At 42.2% G+C, this 21,870-nt stretch overlaps 1 protein-coding gene across 2 annotated transcripts in view; it reads right to left on the reverse strand.

Annotated features, from left to right (window-relative positions):
• The window catches only part of LOC117266453 (ubiquitin-conjugating enzyme E2 E2), a 35,507-nt gene extending 14,164 nt beyond the window's left edge, over nt 1-21,343 (reverse strand). Inside the window, exons 1-3 of one of the 2 annotated variants that reach the window (XM_033641672.2) lie at nt 21,174-21,343; nt 19,497-19,680; nt 18,403-18,453 (exon numbers count right to left, since the gene is read on the reverse strand). In XM_033641672.2, coding sequence (XP_033497563.1) covers nt 18,403-18,453; nt 19,497-19,672 — 227 coding nt within the window. In that variant the 5' untranslated portion in view covers nt 19,673-19,680; nt 21,174-21,343. Of the gene's footprint in view, nt 1-18,402; nt 18,454-19,496; nt 19,681-21,126 lie in introns of both variants that reach the window. The other variant, XM_033641673.2, reaches the window with a different exon arrangement.
• Between the last annotated feature and the right edge of the window lie 527 nt (nt 21,344-21,870).

Below are 21,870 nucleotides of genomic sequence, written 5' to 3' on the forward strand. Positions count from 1 at the left end.
ATGTCAGGTTGCCAAAATAAAAGTCTGTTCAATAAATGACCTACTTGAAGGGCTGTCCTTGACTGAAGAAATTCTATTTCAAATAGCCACAGGAGTTCTTTGACTAACGGATTAATCTGCCCAATTGTATTATTATTAGTGTTTACTGTCCTTCTGCAGATGAATGCAAATGACTCTCTTTAGATCTGCTGCCCTTCAAAGAGCCATAGATGGGACTGCTTTTCATGGAATTACTAACACCCACATCTAAATAAAAAGAACATTTAACTCTAACACAGCTCTGAACAGTTGCAGTCTGATTGTCTGCTCAGAGAAGGCAGCCTTAAGGTGAATTTATAAACCCTTGTGACCCCGTGGTTGTGCAAACTATGGACAACCGAGAGGGGATGGCAGAGGAGATACCTGCACACTAATGTGACGGGGCTGGACAGCCACAAAAAAGGTTCACAGGCTGAGATCAATTCATTTAGAACATCTGTGCACAAAAAGAAGGTGCTCAAAGTACAAAAAATAACAAAAAGTGACTAGAAACAGCAGCAAACATTTCAGTCCTTGACTATCTTCAGAGCTAACGACAGTCAAGGACTGATGATGGTCAAATTTTTTTGCATTGATCTCAGCCTGTGAACCTTTTTTGTGGCTGTCCAGCCCCGTCACATTAGTGTGCAGGTATCTCCTCTGCCGTCCTTTCTTAGTTGTCCATTGTACCGACGCACCCAAGATAAACTTTTTTGTTGCCCTAAGTAGGCTAAGACTTGCATAAACCATTAAGACATCCAAATACAGCCCATTTTTTAATGACAGCTCAGACTGTACGCATAGGACACCTGCCAATTGTGCATGCTCCAATCACAAAATACAATCCCTTGTTCCACAAATTCACTGCAAACCCAGAAGAGTCTTCGTATACACTTTCCATCGAAATTAGCGCCTTTATGCAGGTTTTTAAATGCAGGAAAAAATAGGGGATACACTGCTTCCCCATTTCCAGTAAACCAGGTAAAAACAGGTTAGTAAACAGTAGAAAGCAGCATGGAGGCCAGTAAAATTGTTATGGTGGTTGCGTCTTTTTTATATATCTGTTGCGTATTAAGTCTCTCTCTCTCTCTCTCTCTCTCTTGGCGCTGACTAAATTTGGGCCATGCTTGAGTGCTGCTTGGACAGAGATAGATGGTATTTTGTAGCGGGCCGTCAATACATTGTGCGGGCAAAGGGGCTAAAATTAGTGCGCCCATCTGCGTGCTGTATTTCCATTACTGCCGATCAGAGATGATAAATACCCCTGACTACTGCAGGGTCATTTGTCTTGGGAGTGAATGCCGATTGTAACCTTTTCCATTAAATACAAAAGTCAGATGTTAGTGGGTGTTAGTGGGCTTTTTTGTCCAGTGGCAAAGGGGCTTTAGTTTCACATTCACCTGATGTTTGCAATAGGAGGACGGTAAGTTCACCTCCAGCCCTCCCATTTACTGCTGGGGCCCGACACAAACCCTCAGTTGTACTGGAACTGTGTGCAAGGTAAATGCAGGTGACTGCAGATGTTCAATGTAGAAAGTATGTCAGAGACTTTAAGGCTGGGTAAGCATGCTTCAATCCGAGAAGCACGTCCACTGCAGGCACTGATCGACCAGGTGTGTGGACATGAGAAAGTAGACAGGGGTTAAACTTCTCTCTAAAGCCTCTCAAAATTACTTCAGGCACTTTTTGAATCCAAGCGAGTGAAAAACTATGAATGCATTCAAAGAAGTATTATCTAAAAGTTTGCACCTTCATCCCCATATCTGAGTGAGTATTGTGTCTCTAACTCTCTCTAGTCTTTGATGGCCGACTTTTCACCCCGTCTTCGAGTGTGGCTGAGCAGCTATAAACATTTCAGATGTGGTTGGACGACATCTTGTACGGACTAGTTCATTTCAAGATAGTCTTGTTTGGCTTGTAATTAGGCAGTGTGATCCTGACTGATAGAAATATCAACTGAACTTGTTGCAATCCCTCTCCCACTCTCCAAATATTACTTTCTACATTTCCTGCTGTTGACAGAACCACACAGACAGCTTATTTTTCTTGCTCTAGGCAATCTCCCCTCTGCGCTTACACTTCTGTGCTACACACACCTCAAGGTAACACTTCCATTACCGCTACTATTCAAAAGCTTCCCTGACATGGCAGTGAAAGAAACGGCCGACTATTCCATTTCCAAACATCTCCAATAGAAGTAGATGCTCACTTCCTTTGGAGGCTGATGAGTTTGTAGCAGTGATAATAACTTAGACATGATGGAAAGATAGAGATGAGCAGGCATGGCAGAGGTCCTCGCTCAGCAGTGAGATTGCTGTAGGGGATCTGACAACCACACAAGGGCTGTGGATAAAGGCTAAGTCAATAGCTGAATGTGCATGCCACCGCTGGCTGTTGCTTGGAGACCTCCTCCCCCCACCGGCTTGGGCGACCCTGCGGTGCTTTGTTGCAGCTGGTTTAGGGCCAGCTCATTCAGGATCTGACAGTCTCTCACTTGGCCATTAGTTTGGGAGAGGTGAGCGCCGTGGACATCGCAAGAAGCTCGAGTTGAGTCAGTCTGCAGATTCGTAGCATCAGTGAGTGTTTACATGAGATTCTTTTCCAGGCTTTAATTAATGCACGCCTAATGACAGGAGTTAAATAGCTGATGATTCCTTGACCCTGGTTAATAGCGATGCAGAATAGTACGCTCTGCAACTGACATATTCAATTCACAGTAATTCTTGGGTAATCAATGTATTATATGAATGTTAATTCTGCAAGAGCAACTTCAAACCAACATTCCTTCAGGGTTCTGTCTTGTCATGCACGGCTGCAAAGTCCTCATTGGTGCTTTAAAAAATCAGCATCACTGAATCAATGTGAAGTCAATGAAGCCGTTAAGAAGAACAAACACACACTAATCTTACACAAAGCCCTGAAACTGAGAGTGACAGTCAGATAAATATTCTGTGTCACTCCTGTCTTTCTTTCCCTCTCAACAGGAAAACAATCTTCTCTTCAAGCAGACAAATCTGCTCAGCACAAATACATGACGTTAACCGGTGTAACTGTGCTGCTTATGGGCTTTGTTGGAGGCTGCGATGATAATAACCTCTGTGTAAGTAACACTACATCTGCAGTGCACTGTCAGCCAAATGCCTTGATTCACTGAATATTTGGGTCATTTGTTTCAAGGGTCTGGGATACATTAGGGTGCGGGTGTCCGTGAGAGTCTTGCCACTGCCCTGTCCGCCGAGATTATACTCATGTAGGAACCCACTTTGACAGCTGGGCTGCTTCCTGCGCAACAGAGCACCAAAATAGTGTTTAACCACAGATTCACACTGCTGTCTTTCTTTGAGGTTTTGTCTCACAGTTCATCTTGTTGTGATTATTCCTGTTTTTAAACAGAACCTATTATGCTTCTCCTTTTTCTCTGTCATATATATAATATTACAATAATGGATGTTTATATTAAGCGTGGCCAGAGTTTCAAATAATGAGGTAAACATATGTATAAGTAATCCCTGTGAGCAAAAACCTCAGGCTTCAGACTGCTCTGAATACTCTGTTTCCAACATTTTTTCCCTACTTTGGCTACAAGATGATACCAGATCGTGACCAATTATTTTGTATGATCATCTGCTCCGGGCACGCTACGGTTAAGTGTACATTATGTGGCCTCCAATGCTACTTGAAGCTATGGGCTAACGTCAGGGATTTCTGATCATATTCCTGCTGAACATGTCCAGTTGTGTTTAGAAGCGTCTATTTGTGAATTTACGTATTTTAATTTACGTCATTCCTTGACTGCAAGTACACAGCTACATATAGCTACATGCTAACATCAGGGAAACATGAGATCTTAGTTGCTGCTATTGTTAATGTCTCCCTAATTGTGTATCATATTCCTGCTGGAACATATCTGATTGTCTAAAGAAGCGTTTATTGGTGAATTTTTACAAGAGAAAGTGCCGCTACACACGGTCATTCCTCGGCTGCAAGAACACGGCTACATGTAGCTACATGCTAACATCAGGGAAACATGTAATCTTGGTTGCTGATGTTGTTAATGTCTCCCCAATTTCGTATCATATTCCTGCTGGAACATATCTGATTGTCTAAAGAAGTGTTTATTGGTGAATTTTCAGAGAAAAAGTGCCACTGCTCTATAACAGTCAGTGGGAAAAATGATTCAATCATGTGACTCCTCTAGACTTTCCAATTGTTATTGGACCAAATGGATCAAATTCTGATGCATCATTCTGTGTGATGCTTAAAAAATGTATCTACTTATTTCCAGATGTCTCTTTCACCATACAAGTCTATGGGGAGAAAGTCTTCTTGGGCCACATGGCACCACATGACGAACATAATTCCACTGTTTGGCCACTACGAAAATTAACCAGAGTACTTCCTGAGTGCCTGCAGAGACCTTGTGCCGTTTTTCAGGAGGGGAGGCTTTAAGAGACAGGCACCAAAACGGAGCCATGTTCTAGTAGAAACCCAAAATAAAAGTATGAACCTGAAAGTGAGCATAATATCAGTATCCTTTAATATAAGCACAGTTCCCCACTTATGTAGCACCAATACCAGCTATTACAATCAGCATGATTCAGTCATAAAGTAGTGTTTGTGGAGCCTGTGAGGGAGCGACTCTGACCTTGCTCATTGCTTCACCTCCTTAAAGACTCATCAGTGCACACAAGGCTGAGAAAAGCTGGACCCTTTGAAACTCAGTCTGCACTCACACAGTTTTCAGAGGAGGATTAAGAAAACAGTTTCCTCTTCTTTATATATAAAGGAACTCTTTACCACAGACCTACTTTGTCTTTTTTACCTTTCATTCTCAGTTCCTGAAATCTATCCAGGCCCTGCCCCATAATCACAGACAGCAGTAATAATTTCCATATATATTGAATGACCTTTCCTCCCTGTGATACAGTGCAGTATGTGAGACCAGGGTGTCCATTTAATCATCCACATTGCCTTATTTCATAGACAGGGCAATCTGCAGATTGGTTCCAGTGCAAAAGATAACCTTTATCTTGCAGCATGAGAGCCGGGCTAATCTCCGCAAAATCGCTAACCTATCTTGTCACCCAGAGCCAATTCCCACAGACGTCAGGGCTCGGGTTAAGTTGATGAAAGAGATGGTCATGAGATAGGCCTGTGCCACTCACAGGTGAATTCATAAGGTAAATTCATCTCCTTGGATCATATTCATTTCTTTATGAGAAAACTGGTAAAGTATATCTTTGATATCCAAACTGATTTCATTTTGGGAATTGCAGTCCAGAGCAGACTGCAATGACAGACCAGAATAAAGTTAAGACAAGACTGAAGGCCAACACTATGAGAGACTGCGAGAGTCAAAACCACAGCTGTAGGGAAACAGCAGGAACAAACAGTCTTGTGTACCTTAAATAAGAGTGTGTAGTAGAGTTAAACAGAAACTTTCATTTAGACAAACAATATACAGTCCCTGGTCCGCTGTCAAAGACACAGCACAGAAGACTTCAAAGTCTAGTCTCATTAGAGCCACACAGTATGCACTGAGAACAGTTAATTCAAAGTAGGCTTCATCGTCCACAAGAAAATGCAGAGGAAGTTCATTTTTTACTCATTGTCCAGTTATATTAAACTAACCATGTAACTCACAGGCATGTGAGGAGTTCTGGTGGTGTTGGGTAATCTGTGAAATTTCTGGCCTTATAAGGCCACCACAAAGTAAAACCTCTTTCTCAGAAAATCGTCAAGAAACATTCACACCCTTTCAAAGAAATGTTTCTGCCACCTTTTGCAGCTGATGCTGATTTCACAAACAAGAAAATGTTTGGAGATATTTGTCAAAGGAACTAAATTCAACCCAATGACTGCTGTAACAGATGCACCAAGTTCAACGCAGTGTATTTAGTCATACTTTGGTGAAAATATGATTATTTGGAAAATACTGAGCAAATGGAAGGATGAAGTGCTGCAGGAGTGGTGAAGACGCACATGTAGGAATCCATTGTAGCCACAGCTGCTCTGTGAAACTACACTCATTTTACAGCCACCTTTCAAGTCTAAAGAAAGTGTTTGATACTCCAGTATTAGGTTACATGTAAAAGACCAGGCAGATGGAATATCACTTTAAAATAACAACATAAAAGGTCAGAAAACAAATCAAGTAAAAACAGATTACTGGTGAGAACACAAACGCGCATAAAACCAGTGTGTTCCCAGAGCAGCCTGTCACACAGCGAGCTGTTTACGGGAGCAGGTAAGTAGCTGCATGTGAGCCAAGAACTGCACCAAGGGGCTGATAAATAAAACAGGAAAGTAAACCAATAATTGAATGTGAATCAGTATGTTTTGGAGCTTGTGAATACCGCCATGCACAAATAAAGCCATTATCTGCATTATTCGCTATTCCAGCTCGTTCCCCCACGGGCTCTTTTTTTCCTAATGGCACCGTCATTCAGTTAAAATCTTCTTTTCTATCAGTGTGGCTGCTGCGGTTATCAGAAGAGGAACTTTAATGAAGCAATCTTCTTCCACCCCCCCGACCATGAAAGAGCCCCAAGACCAATTACTGTGCAGCTCAACGGCCGGGGTGACACCTCCTTTCTCTGTTCTCTTGTCTTTATTGTCTCAAATGACATGGTTTGTTTTTTAATCAAGCCTTTTATTGTTCATGTGTACAATGAATACTGCAATTACTGACCGGACGGTCTATCCAGCAACAGGGGAAATGGTTGAGTAGGTGGTTGCGTGCTTTCCAAGTCGAAGGGAATAGCACAATTTTATTCTCACAGGAGGGCAACCTCGCATGCTGGGCTGAATCAATCTAAACAGCAGTCAGTATTGAATTGAGAAAGTATACTTCTAAAGAGAGGTTTGAAGAACTGGCCTTTCACTCAGGAAGTTTGTCCTCACTGGAGTTTAAAGTCACGTTAACAAAGCTGTAAATAAAGCAGGGGATCTGTTTATTTTCCCCAGACTTCCTTTTTAATTCAGCGGGAGGCTTCTGAGGTACAACAGAGATTTTTTGTTGCGGTAAGCGTTTTTCTTCTCCGCATCTGAGCTGCTACATGCAGCCAGCGTCTGATGCAGTGCAAATGTTTGCCTCTGGCTAAAAATGAATAATGCAGAGCATATATCATTACCATAACACACAGGCTGTGCATAAAGGAAACAGCACAACATCATGAGTCATAAAAATATCACTTAACCAACAAAGCATTGCTGCTGTGTACCCAGGGTGAAGGATGACACAACTGCTAATAGTACAAAAAAAGCTTTGGTTCCATAAATGAGGACCTCATGAACCTCAAACCAAGGTTGCGCAATTTGGCAGAAAATAAAACCATATAAAGAGCACCATGTCTTTGATATTAATTACAACTGATGTGGACAGTAACTTTCTCTAAATTATTTCTGTGAGAACATTCAAGTATTAAGTGTGTGTCTTGTTGAGGAGTAATTATAAACATTTGCTTTGCTTGAATAAAACAAGTTAGAATTTGTGCTGACATGCAAATTGGTGTGCAGTCCAGGGATTCACAAGAACACTGCTTCAGGAAAGGAAACTGCCTAAAAAACAGATTTGCCTCCGAGACAAAACTGCAGCCTCTTGCAATTTATAAACTAAATTAGTCAAGAGCACGATGTTAATATTTTTAATTTCACAGTCCTGCACCAAAGTCTATTCAGCCATAATTAGAGACAGTCTCTTCAGCCTCCCTCCACAAAAGCACTCTGGGCAGCCATTTGGCCCTGTGGCCGCGGGAATGGACTTATTACCAAAAGGTCAGTGATCAGAACAAGCTGAGCTGCCAGATCTGCTGCAGAGCCTGATCCTCCGATGGTCTATTCCCTTGGCAACATATTAGCTCTCAGGTTTGCAGGTAGAGAAATGTAACATGATTTTTTAGCTGCAGGTCAAACAAATCAGCACAGAGAAAAGGGCATTCCTTTGAGATGTTATTAGCTGGGTATTATTCACTTCAACATTTGCAACAAGATGTTAAGAGTGTTAACATTTCGTCCCCCGGACTGCAAATATGTCATTAAGACACTTTAAACTGTCTTGGCAGGAGCTGTGATTTGTGACTTAAGGGGGAAAGTTTTGGAGATCACAGTCGCAGGAGTAATGTGATCTCATGCAAACTGTTTACTTGTGAGTTACTGTATTTCTGCGCTTGCCAAAAGATTCTTCTGCTTGCTTTCATGTTAGATTACCATTCAGTCACAAACTGCTTCTGTGAAACAGGCAGTGTAATGGCAACACTCCTCCACAAAATGTCCACACGCCGTGCTTCACGCTCGGCTTCCCCACAAGCCCATTAATAACATTCTGGACAAATGTTTGCCAGAAAACTACCTCACAAATGAGGACATTGAGAATTCAATGACACACATGAATCAAGGCAGGCCGTGGTCGCTGTCAAACAAGTGCCGCAGTGGAAAACATTAAGGATAAATTAAACTCAGACCGGTGACAGAGGGGGAGCGCATGTTGCCGCCATTCCATAGGAGAAAATTTATTTCTTTTCCACTCAAAACTTTGTGTGAGGAGAAAAACGACAAGGGCAGATTTGGTTTGCTCGAGAAGGAAATTACTTACAGCAGATGTTTCAAAGGTGCACGAGGAGAATGGTGGCCATAACAAATCAGCTCGAGCCCAGGCTGGCACCATCCATCTGTATGCAACATCCTGCTGCTGTTGTACCAGCCGGGTGACATTTTTATTATATTTAGGTAAGACTGTTTTTACCAGATAGCATATTTCTCCGTTACGTTGAGGATACTTTTTTATCGAAGACACAAAACATTTACTGTAAATGTTGACAGATAAACAGTTTGATATACTAAGATTTAACGTCTTTGCCATTGCTCCCAACTGAGGGCCGTTACTTCCCCCCTCTCTATTTTCAACCTATCCATCTTTCACTCCTTCAGTGTTCAGTTTTATGGAAGAAACTGAATCTTAGGAGCAACCTACTTGACTGCGACAAGTTTAATCACTACTGAAAACTTGCTACTTTGAGATCGATGGTTTTCCAAGTAGAGCTACAATAAATAATCGGCAACAATTGTGATTATGAATGTGCTGTTAGAGTAATTTTTTAAGCAAAAATGACAACCATTCTCTCGCTCCAGATTCTCCATTGTGATGGTTTTGCTGCTTTTCTCGGTTTTATATAATTGCATACTAAATATCTGAGTTTTTGGCTGTTGGTCGAACAAAACAAGACATCTGAAAATGTCACTCAGGCCTGAGAATGGCCGTTTTTCATTGCTTCCTGACATTTTATAGACTAAACATATTCGATCAGAATAACTGACACATTAATCTAGAATGCATAGCATTAGGCTACACCCACACTAAAACGTTAAAACTCATAATTATTGCTACATTTACACCTAGCGTCCACACTACTCCAGCGTTTTGGAGGCCATAAAACAAAGACCTTTGAAAATCTTGCTGAGCTAATTTCAGTCTGAAAACTCTGCAGCTGCACTTCAGTCTGGATGTGTGGAAAGTGAAACTTTTGAAAACTGTGAAGGAGACGCCCACGTTCACTTCCTGATTAGTTGAGTGATTATCAGTCACAGCTTGTCAAGCTACAGCATTATAGCTAGGTCTATATACCCTCTGTGATTTTATCCTTCTGGTGTGGATACTCCTGTCCCATTGCCAATGACGAATAATGCTCCCAGAACAAATGTCGTCATATTTGGTTTGCAGTGACCAATCCGCCTTATATTCATATGTCACTTTCATTAAGAGTTTCACCTCATCATCAGTCCAAGCAAAGAAATCTAGGGTCTTAGTATTTGCCATCTCCGTAGTATTTTCTGTAACCAAGCAACCAACCAAAGAGTAGACAATCTGTTTCCTCTTTACATCAGCTCGCACATATCACATGTACATAAATGTACATGTGATATGTCTTTTCAGAGGTGTTAGTACAGACGGAGATCATTTTTGAAATGTGCTAAAATGCGCATGTACAGAGTTTAGCTTGGTTTAGTTTATTTGATTTAAGATTAATCATTTACAAGAAATGAAAACATGGTTGCACCAGACTTAGCAAAACACTAATTTCCATCTGTAGTCCTACACACAACAGGTAGACACAATGAGATCATAGAGATAATTTCATTTTAAAATGGTGTGTTAAAATAAAAACTAATTTGTGTGGAGTGGCCTTAGTTGCAGCCCTAATTTAGGATAATCATTTTAAAGCACTAAATTAAATGGCATTTAAATTTCAATTGTAAGTACTCAGTGGTGGTTTATTTCAGTAATTAGCTGCTTTTAACATTTCTTAGCTTCCATATATGTGTCATACGACTCAAAAGAAAAGATGTGACTGTGTAACCTCTATAAAAGGTGGTTTCCATTTAGTATTTGCTCTCTCAGTTTGTATTTAACAACCATTTCATCAACTCTGAAGGTCAGTTTAACCAAACCTCCTCATTAGTCTCTGACCCCACCTTGTGACTACGCACATGTTTGATATGCCGTAACACAAATATCTCTAAAAGGACCCCTTTTAATTTATTCTGCTTGGTGAACAAAGTGATTCTGAGGTGGTGCCTTCATGAAGGTTCTTCGCTTTTGCAGTCGATGGACAAGACCTTCACTGAAAGGTCAGGAACATGCCAGCGTCAGACACAGATGGGTGCCTATAATTCATCAATATTTATAAACCCAGTGATTATGGAACAAGGCATCGATTAGAACTGATTCATTCAAGGTCAAATGTGGCTGTCATCTAAAAGCATTCGCTTGTTTTATGTGCTGCAAAATTGACATCACGCTGCAAAAGACCCTACCCACAATAATTCACGCACAATAGAGTGATCAGTTCGAACACCCAGGAGGTATTCCTGCAGCTCATCCCCCGCCTTGCCTCCGGTCTGCATCCCTCCACCCCCTCATGAATATTGATAACCCTCCCTGCTGTGCTTAATGGTAACGCTGTGAAAAATGATGCTGGGTGTGTCGCTGGCACATAATCCCCCTGGGGCATGGCACAGAACTAATATGCAGCTATCACAGACATGAAGATGATCCCATCAGCGAGAAGAGAATTAGAGGTCAGAACCCACAATAAAGACAGCCTCATTTCTTGGTGCGACTTGATGATGATGGAGATACATATTCATGTCAAGGCTTTAAGCCTGCGAGCGTGCGATGCAGTGACCAGCTGTGTGTGTGTTCCCTGCAGCTTGCATGATGTCATCAGGGAGTGACATCTCTGTTTTGGGCACCGTGGGGGCATTACATCACACCAGGAGAATTCAAGGACCGAAGACGGCTATTTGTTCCAAAGACCGGCCATATTACAGCTGCACTGAAGGAGGAATGACATTTGAGATCGGCTGATGTTCCAATTAGGAGGCAAACAATACGTTAAAAATACGAAATCAGAATTGACAGCTTGCTAAACCCCTCCACTGATCAGTGATTGACCAATTATAGCTTAGGAACCATAAATAGGCCTGTCAGGCTTTGGTTCTCACCACATGCTGAAACACTGGCAAGGGGATGTAGTAAAAGCGATACTCCGGATTTCAAAAGTTTGGAGGGCGGTGTTTATTCTTTAGTCTTTCAAAACCAACAACAGCAACATGAGCATGTCTGCTGAAAGGGTTTCTGGGACATTTTTTATGGCATCCTCTTCCACTCTTAAACTTCCGGACTCAGTCTATCACTCTGCCTTGAGGTTTATTACCAGTGTTGTCTATGGTACACATCATTGTATTTTATATGACAGGGTTGGGTGGTCTTCTCACTGGTACCTTTTTATCTATAAAATCCTTACTGGAAAATTATTATTAAATTTCTAAATTGCTTTGTCAGTCAGATGGGCTTTATCAGACACGCTCTCCTGACTGGCTCTTTCTTCATGTTCCACTAGTTACGTCTGAACTTAGAAAAACTGCTTTTATTTTAGCGCATCTCCTTGAACCAAATAGAGCACCTGCTTAAAATCAATTCAGATCAAAAGCAGGTATTTCGGGGGGTTTTAAATTGAAAAACGTAAAAATTTAATCGCCCGATTTATCGGTTGTCGGATTTTTTATTCCATAATATCGGAATCGGCATCGGCCCCAGAAAATCCGTATCGGTCGGGCCCTACTTAAAATGCCAGATATCTTACATTTTTCCCTATTGTAGTTATTATACAAGAACTTAACAGCTCTATATTGCAAGACAAGAACAATGTTGATGCAACAACACAAAACCCTGGCACCAAAAACACACCAGGTAGCGGTGAGCTGCCATGCAATGTAGGAAAGTTGTGGTGGGCATTCTGAGCTGCAGTGGTTTATTTCTGCTGCAAGTGCAGCCAAATTAACAGTTGGGAATAGTTTAACTTGTGGCAGCGAATAAATGGTCACAGAATACCCACAGCCAATCAGTGAACAAAGTCCTGTGACGTGTTGACCTGTGTTACAAATCATTTCTTCCCACCCGAAACACATGCCTCCCAGCTGCAAAATGAGAGTGAAATGAAATGAATGAAAATGTGTTAACAGCAGGTATTTACAACTGAAAATAATAATACCCTTAATCTTTGTTAGTTAACAATATCTCGCCTACTGGCAAGCTTACTTGTTAGCATGCCCAACCTACTTTGCAAGCTAACTCATTACAATTCTAGCCTATTGGCAAATTTACTTGTTAGCATAGCAAACCTCGTTAGCAATGTTGCCCAATGATTTAGCAGTAGCATATAAGAATTTTGTTCAGTGTAACTGAGGATTTTGTTAAATTATACTAACTTCGACTTGGAAAACTTAGCTTAGAAGTGGCATAAAGGAACTAGGGATGGACAGCACAAGCAAAAACACTATTTGAAAATCGTGGTAACTATTCAACAATTTTTTTGAATAATCAGGAACGCCATGTGGGATGTTGATCCTGGAGCATGTCCTACTTGGCCGCTGTTTACTGTGTTAACAGTTAAATGCATCAGCTAGAAACATTAAAGAGTCAGCGGGAGACAGCACCAATTCATGGAACAAATGTTGGCTTAATCAGCGAGCTAGCTACAGCTGGCGATATACGCCAGTCACCAGTCACGCTAATTGCAAAATTGGCGATTGCCAGCCAGAAATGAAAAGCTGCTTTTGTCTATTTTTGCCTGTATCAAAGCACCATTACTTAAAAAAACACTAAGAATTTTGAGTGTAAAATCTGCCAGCATCATCAGATTAAACTGCTTTGTGCCGTGCAATGAGGTCATGTTTAACAGGCGTAGCAACAGTAACTGAGAGGCCAGTTGGCTTAAATAAACATCAGATTCTGTGTATTTATTTATACACTGGTAAAGTGTTCTCAGTTTGTAATGTTCAAACACCACAGGAGCTATTCTGTAATTAAGTTTTGTAAATTACTTTCTTGCTGTATCAACTCTCCCTCAACCTTATCTTCTTCCACTTCAGTTAGCGGTTTCTTATATTTCCCAGAATGACTTGTGACAACCTGACAGAGGGGGGTGGGGGGGTGGGGGGTGAACTTGTTACTCAAAATGCACCGTGGGTTGCAACTGCGTTGCATTTAATCTATTTGAGCTGCCTGGGGATGAGAAATTGGTATCTCTGCCTCTTCTGCAATGGATTATTCAGCTGTGATTGCTAAACGTCAGCGAACAATAGCAGCTTTAAAATACTGAATCTTTGAACGTGGATGAGTTGACACCAAAACCCTGACATGCACTATTATGTTTTAGGCTGCTGAACATTGTTCTGCCATCACTCCACTGTAGCAGTAATGAAAGTATCTGTTCGGCCATCTGTGAGAAGACGATAAACACATCAAACAGCACAGTGGTCCAGAACTGCGAGGTACAACACCAGTAGCTGTTATTTTAACAATGTCAAAAGGGTCTTTGTTTGGATTTCTGCTTGAAATGTTGGTGTCAGTGCATCAACACTACAAGGAGAGAATAGTTACGAGTCACAACAGCCGCAGCACCGCAATAAAAAAGCAGCTAAAACAATTCCTGTGATACGGTGGCAATGCAAATGCACAAGATGGAGGTGATAAGTATGGAAATATGAACTGAGAAGCAGAAAGAAGTATTTTTATGACAGGAGCATATCGGATGTGGGAGAGATGGAATGTGATTCGGGCGGGTGTGTGAGATAAAGCAGAATGATTCTTTCCGTTTAAGAGTCACCACATTGTTCCTGTGGTCTTTGGAACATTCTCCCTTTATCACTGCGATTCCTGGACTTGTGTGATGTCTTTATGAAACCGGATAGAACATTTTTATTCAGACAGGCTTTTGGTTAGCTTATCCGAATAGCTAATAACCTTCTTATTTGTTTCTGTCCTGATTTATTTGCTGTTGCAGGGTTTTTATCTCGTCAGCTCTGTGCTGTGTACTGTTGCTGTCTGTCTTTTTTATTGCTTTTATTGTGTAATTTGTTTTTAATGTTAAGCTCTTTGTGATTTGGTATCTGTGACAGGTGCTATACAAATAAAAACGCATTGCTTGCTTAGTTACTTGGACAGACTGCAGCTCACTACAGCTCAAACTCAACTATTTCCATGATCCTTTAAGTCACTTAATCGACATTTATTGGTATAGCTCCTCAAATTGTGAGAATTCTGATTGTAAATTTAATATTTTTTGGTTTTATGGCTCATTTATGCTCAACTGTAGATACGTATATAGGCACAGAGAGAGCCTTTTGTCTGTACTCAGCATTTTTACACACTTTCTGAAGGCTTATGGATATGGACAACGTGGAGCAGTACCACAGGAGATTTAGGGGGCAGTGTAGCATAGTTCAAGCTAGATTCGACACAACGAAGACATTTTAAAAATGGTGGAATGGAACAAATTGGTAATAAAGTGAAAACAATTCTCCGCCCACGTGCTGTGATGTATTAAATGGCCTAACAAACCACCACTGTCTACAACGCTGCCTCTGTTAACAGGTAGATTATTACGACCTCGTCAACCATCAGGTTTGTTACTGTCAGAAACTTTTGACTCTGCCATCTAGTGGTATCTGTGCTAACGCAAAGGGTCCATGGAAGTATGTGAGGAGTGACCAGGCCCCCAGTAAAGCAGCTCAACCTTGCAGCCAATTTTCCCCAGTGGCCACTGGCGGTACTGCATCGAATAAAATTCCTCGCAGCCCAAAGAGCATTTTCCACATAGACCACCATTGTAAAAGAAACACCTCAAACTGCAAACAAGGTCAATTATGAGTCTTTCTATTAGAATTTTTGTTCCATGGAGGTTTTAAATTTGTAAAACTTTCTTCAAGCCGAGGAAAGGGATTCAAAAACCAGTGATGTCACCGCAAAGTAAAGTCTATCAGATGAATAGGAACTTTCAGGCGTGGTAAGCAGGAGAAACACTACTGCGCATTTTCAGTGGGCTGCACGGAAGTAAACCCAGAGGGAAGAAACTTTTTTAGCATATGCGCCAGGTGAGCAAAGCCACTGGAATAAATGAAAGCTATCATTTCAACTGGTATTAACGGGTCTTTATTTGTATGTTATGGGAGTATAAATGAGTCCTTAGACTGTTAATGGGACAAAAAAAGCATTTTGAGGAGATCACTTTGGGCTTTAGGAAATTGTGACAATTTTTTTTACCATTTTCTGACATTTTACAGACCAAACAGTTAATTGACTAATCCAGAAAATGATCTAGACAATTAAATTAAATGTTGGTTGTAGCTCTAATGTTGGGTATTCAGTGTCACAGAAGATACACTAGGAAAAGAAAACAGTGAAAGGTGAACAAATGAAGCTATCAGGTGAATTTTCTGGGTATTTACAGTTTTGGTTCAGAACTGTCTACTCAAAAAAAAAAAAAAGACCTCTTGCTTGCTTTTAAATGATAACAACATGAATTTTTATGACAGTGTAAATTCAGTAACACCAATGAGCCTGTCAGGTTTATCTTTAAGCACATCTAATTCAAATTTTATTCCCAGTAATACTGTTTTTAAGAATTTTGTGCAACTTGCGGGGAAAGGGAAACACTACTCCTCACAGAAGCTGCTTCATTTGTATCAATAGGTGTAAAAGCACAAGCTGCCTGTACAATGTACTTGAAGTGTATGACAGTGAGAATAATTGCCATGTCAAATCCTCTTGGGCTTCAGCGTGTTTCCTGTTCGTTTGATGCATGACAACTGCCAAGGTGACAAGCGAGCTGTCACAATGCTGAGAGTGAGATAAAGCTCGGAGACGAATTTAAATGCTTGCGTTTTCCAAGTAGTGACATAGCATTAAAACTATGACAGTTTTCAGTCACACTGTATGGAAATTGATTTTTTTAAATAACTAAAGCATTAATGTTACAGGCTCTTCTTAGTCACGGAAAACAAGGACATATCAGTAAGTGTGTAATTTATCAACACAGACGGGTTATTGTAACAGCGGTTTGTGATATTAAACGCAGCTGAGGGTGAACACAGTAACCTTAGATGGATGCTAGAAGAAAAGGCGTGGGCGTTTTATTAGACTTATCAAATGCGCGCCTCCTGCCACAGATGTTTCACTAAATTAGATCCTCAACACTTCAGAGGCGTTAAATGGTAAATTCTTTCTACAAGAGAAGACGCAAAGCAGAGCTCTCCATTTTGGTGAGAGAAACGCACACACAGCCCTGAAGGCAATGCTGAAGAGATTGAACATGATCCAAAGGAGACTGCAGATTTTAACTAACACGATGAGGACAGCAAATTCCGTCTGACCAGGACAAAGTGGAGAAGGAGTCTGAGGGGCTCCTCAGATGAAATAAAGATGAGATGACATGCATCAACCGGCCCCCCTGTGCAGCGTTTGTTGAATGTGCAGAAGTGAATGTCTTTAACACAACTCTCCGTCTGCCTCCTGAAGCGGGCCAACAGTCTGTGACTTCATTTGTTGCAGGGAAAGAAATGAATAACCTTTCAGGCCAACCTGGCCGGGAGCGAGGAGCGTGTGGCATACAAATGACGACACTAGCTCCACCGCGCGCACTCATTCATGCGAGAATGTAAATGGTGCTGTGATCGTTTGCATGAGAAATTTTATGTTGGATGCATCTGACCCCCCGTCTCCTCCCTTTCCCCCTTGTCACTGTTAACAGAGGGCTAATCTATTTGGGTGCATCACAGAAAACACATTATTAGATTTTGGTATCGTTTTTGGAGTGTACGGAAAGGGAACACACACACAGAAAAGGATTATCTTGAAGAAGCTTAATTGTTTCCCAGGCAACTAGTTCCCCACTAAGACGATGACTGTGAAATTTCCGCTAGCGATTATTTTACTTTCAAATGACTTACTCGTGTCCTCCAGCTAAATCCTTCATGTGAGCCAACCTAGTTTTTTTGGGAGGGGGAGTTGGGTGGGAGGAGGAGGGGGGGGGGTTGAAATAGATTAGAGTCCTCGAGGAAAACAACATCTCTTTTAGCCTCCAGTACAATAACAAAACTGGGCTGTGAGCTGGAATGAAAAGGTTAGCTCAATGTTTATCGTTAATGATGGTGGGGTTCTGATGAGACCCAGCAGGGGTGATTAATTCATGCAATAAACAAGGCCGTCTAGGGTGAAGTAATTCCAAATCGCCAGATGAGTCATACAAAGCCATTTTCCTTAATCATTTTAAGCAGGTGTCCATGAACAAATACGGCCAATCCAAAATGTTAAGAAAACATCAGCATCTCCCACAAGTGTCCTCAATCTTAGGAGGACCGCTTCCATTTTCTGTCTTAATTTGCAGTGGAGTGCTAATTCAGGGAGTTATTATTGTGCTGTAATGAACAGCACCATAATCAATGACAGCGTCACTTTGTGTTATTTAAGTTAATAAAAAACAGGCTCCTGCGCTACATCCCAAAGGCATTCCTTTTGTCATGTCCACAGAGACCGATGCACATGTGGTGTGCCACTCGCTCGCGACCATATCTCTTCCTCAAAGGGCTGAGAGCCGCGGCAGTGGCACACAATAACCATTGTCTGTGGTAAATCCCCAGCACAGCGCGAGGGGGGGAACCACACGAGAATCGAAACAGGCTTTAAAGTCACACTGCTGCTCATTTTCCACCATTTCAGTGCAACCATAATACTGTGATCTAAAAGGCTGTGCTTTCAACAGAGGTTGCAGCGTGCATTATGCAGCAACAACAACAACAGGGCCAGAATAGGCTACAGTCTCTCTAATTCACCTGAGATTACCATCTCAAACAAATCACAAACAACAGCATTATGGGAACGGAGACAAAAGCGAGTGCAGCGCAGCGTGGCCTTTCCTTTTTAAGAGACAAGAAGCCTTGAAAGAAGCACGTTTCTGCCGTCTACCTCCATTACAGCTTGAGCATCTGTACGTACAGGCTTATGAGTCATTACAGAAATGCTTTGAAGAGATAACATCTCCTTACCTGCAGTTTGGAGGTGGATCTAGTGTTATTTCTGCAAGCTCTTTCTGAATCCTGGAAGAGAAGGATTTTATTGTTAAAATCTGATTTGGGAGGGAAAATCTCCAGAGGATAATAAAAGCTGAAGGAACGGACAAGTCTACAGAGCATAAGGTCAGTGTTTCAAGTCTGTGATGAGGTATATGTTGCTTTAAAGTTCACCTTCAAACTACAGCCGTTTGGCACACAGCATCCAACACTGACAAAGCTGCTGAGAACATCTCATCATCAAGCATGTTGTAAATGACTTAACTTGCTGTCCATGTTAAAGGTATGAATTAAGTAAAGCCAGTTTGTCATTACAGCTTTAACATAAGTGATTTACGTTTCATCTCTCTCATTGTAGTCGCTAGTCTGTGGTGCATAAACAACATTAGAAGGAATACTGTGCATGAGGATGAACATGACTGCTTTGTGAATTTGAGATAACCGTGCAAAATGATGATTCAGACTGTGAAGGGCAACCGAGTGCAAACGCTGCCGCTAAGCTTGCGTTAATATAAACACAGCACTTCAGACAACAGCGAAGCCTCTCCATGTTACAGCCCCTTGTTAAGGCCCTCGTAGAGACTTGCTTTAAAGTGAGGCGCAGTCGCACAAAAGGGAGATGCTCACAACATCGGCCTCTTGTTAAAAAAAGACTCGGCGACCTCAGTCAACCCTTTGCTCAACCGGTTGCATAATAATTCTGTCATCGCCTGTCTTTTTTTGGGAATAAGTGCGAAGACTGGTGGAGGTAAGTGTTAGTGGTGGTGTGGGTGAGACAAGAGTGCTGCGGAGCATGAGGCGAATCTATTCAAACAAACAGGCTGGAATGGGAATATCTTTCGAATGACAGCAGTGACACTCGAGTGCAGAGCTGTGTGAGTTACATCCTGTCTGTGGGTTTAGTGTCACACTGAATAGCGTGGATGTTTGAAATGACAATGCCTGTGGGACTGTAGTCTTTTTATATAACTTCACACCCTCAGGGCACAAGGGGAGAGGCCTTTAGTTTAACAAACAACCCCTGTGTAAATGCCGCTCTCCAGAGCCTCTTTCTTTTTTCTCCTTCTTACCTCTTGGCACTAGTTGAAAGTTTAGCAGCGGTTTTACTCGAGATCTTGGTCTCCTTCTTTTTGGGCTGTGCTTGCTCTCGCTCCTGCTCAGGCGGTACCGTTTCCCTTTGTTCAATATCTGAGCTTCCCCCGCTGGTGCTGGGGCTGTCGTCCGGTCTCTGCACTTCACTGGACATCGTGGGCCCTGAGAAAGCAAAATGTCACACCACAACCTGTGAGCACGGCGAGGCAAGTTTCCACTTCGGATCATATAATGGCAGATTGGTTGCCTGCGCTATCTCAGCAAAATGGGTAGATTTGAGAGGAAGCCACAGTAAGATGGGTTTAATTTAATCAACGTCCAGCTGGAGGTGGATGAGAGTTAAAGCAGAGCAGGGGTGTGCAGAGCTGATGAAAAGACATTTGTCAAAGTCTACAGTGCTGTGAATTACACATGTATGGCTCCCTTGTTAAAAGGAATATAATAAGCCTTTCACCTAATGATCTATTAGGGATTATATATTACAGCCTAATAGTTTGGAGGACTTTATGTGAGTAGCTTTACTGGCCTAGATTCATAAAGAGACCTTGTTGCTGCCCTGTGTCGTGTTTTTGCCTTTTTCTTTGAGCAAATACTAAATAATATTGTGGTTTAGGGTCAATTGTATGACCTAGTAATGAGTAATATAGCTCTTTATAGCTTTACAGGCTAATTTAGTCAGAAATAACACACATATATCATCAGTGACAGATCGGAAAAGACTTGAAAATGAAGAGACCATCCGTGAAGACGAGCACTGCCCTGGTTAATTCATGCCCCCTTTACAGACGACAAAGACACGGTTAAATATATTTAATAATGTTAGTTAAAATGTAAAATAAAAGCAGACAGATTTAAGATAGGTGGTGTGGGAGAAGTTAATCAAAACGATGAAGTGAAGTGGCGGGCAGCTCGCCTTTCCCGGGGGGCGTTTCACGGTAATGATAGGGACATCAATGGCTAAAATGTACCCGGTTCAATAGCCGTTAGAGATGACAGGGTCGATGCGGAGACATTGTAGCCATGCCCCCCCCCTAAAATAACACCGGAGACAAGTTAAGATGTTCGTGTGCCGTCAGACATCACTTAACTGTTTGGTCAAACCGGCTAGGTCAACATTTGTGGGGGTGAACACACAATAGGGGTCGACCGGGGGGAGTGAATCCGAACCGTCCTACAAAAGCGACCGTAAACATTAATGGGAGCTAGCTAACGTTACCAGACCGGGGGGAGGAGGAGGCGGAAAGTAGGGTGCGTTACATTACCGCTGAGGGGTATTTTAAAAAAGGAAAAGCAGAACAGGCCTCCATGTTTTAAAGTCAATGAAAATACGCATAGAACAAGGCGTTTCTGCCGGACTCGTCCGAAGCAGCCGACGGCGGGGCTGATGGAGGACGGTCAGCGGCAGGGCCGGCGGGGCAGCGGGGGGGAGATATGCGGAGCCTCGCCGTTTTCTGGAGTGTCCACATTGTGCCGTGAAGAGCAGTGACCCTGCCTCGGCACAAAGGGAGGCTCGTCCCACACATCCACCCCCCACCCCCCTCTTTTCCTCCTCCTCCTCCTCCTTCTTCTTAACTGGAAAACGACACTTTTCACGGGACATTTACTTACTTTTGGCGTATCTACGAGGGGCGGCTAAATGCGCGTGTCGATATTACCTGGCGGCTTGCCGTCGATGCTGCAATTTCGCGTCGTAATCCCAAGGTACCGAAAAAAGTATATCCTCACACGGCCGTCTGCTCGCTCCCGTGTCCTAGCTATTTAACTGGAGGTAGCAGCAGCAGAAAAGCGATTACAGAAAACTGAGGCAGCCCCGGACCGCCTCCACGCGCGCTCCCGGCCTGCGCGCACTGCTCGTGCACGTGCGCTGCATTGGAAAGAGAAGTAGGCTGCGCGAGACCATGGTGAACAGAGTAATGAATTAATCAAAGTATTAACAATAAAAGACAACAGTGTTGGTCCTGTTACACATAAACTGTCAATAAAATGTCTTTATCACGCTCTCCTGTGTTCATGCAGGGGCGTAGCCAGAAATGATGGGCCCCATGTACAGGAAATGATTCCACCCCCTCTTCATCACCCCAACATATCTTCTCTGCTACCTTGTTGATGCACACAGCACAGGGATAAGATGGGCCCCATTTAAGTATCCACCCATATGGACACAAATAATGGACACTGCACGATTTACAATCCCCGACCCTGGAACAGACAAACTTTCGAGGAGGAAAGCCTTGTCCAGCCCAATTGCCAGAAGTAAATCTTGGCATTGGATGTTTCTACAAACCACGGACACATAACATCTGTGCATTTCATAGGTATCATATTAGCCTTCTATGGGGTCGTACACATGCT

This window comes from Epinephelus lanceolatus, chromosome 10, assembly GCF_041903045.1.
Source record: "Epinephelus lanceolatus isolate andai-2023 chromosome 10, ASM4190304v1, whole genome shotgun sequence".
In the NCBI taxonomy this organism is placed as follows: domain Eukaryota; kingdom Metazoa; phylum Chordata; class Actinopteri; order Perciformes; family Serranidae; genus Epinephelus; species Epinephelus lanceolatus.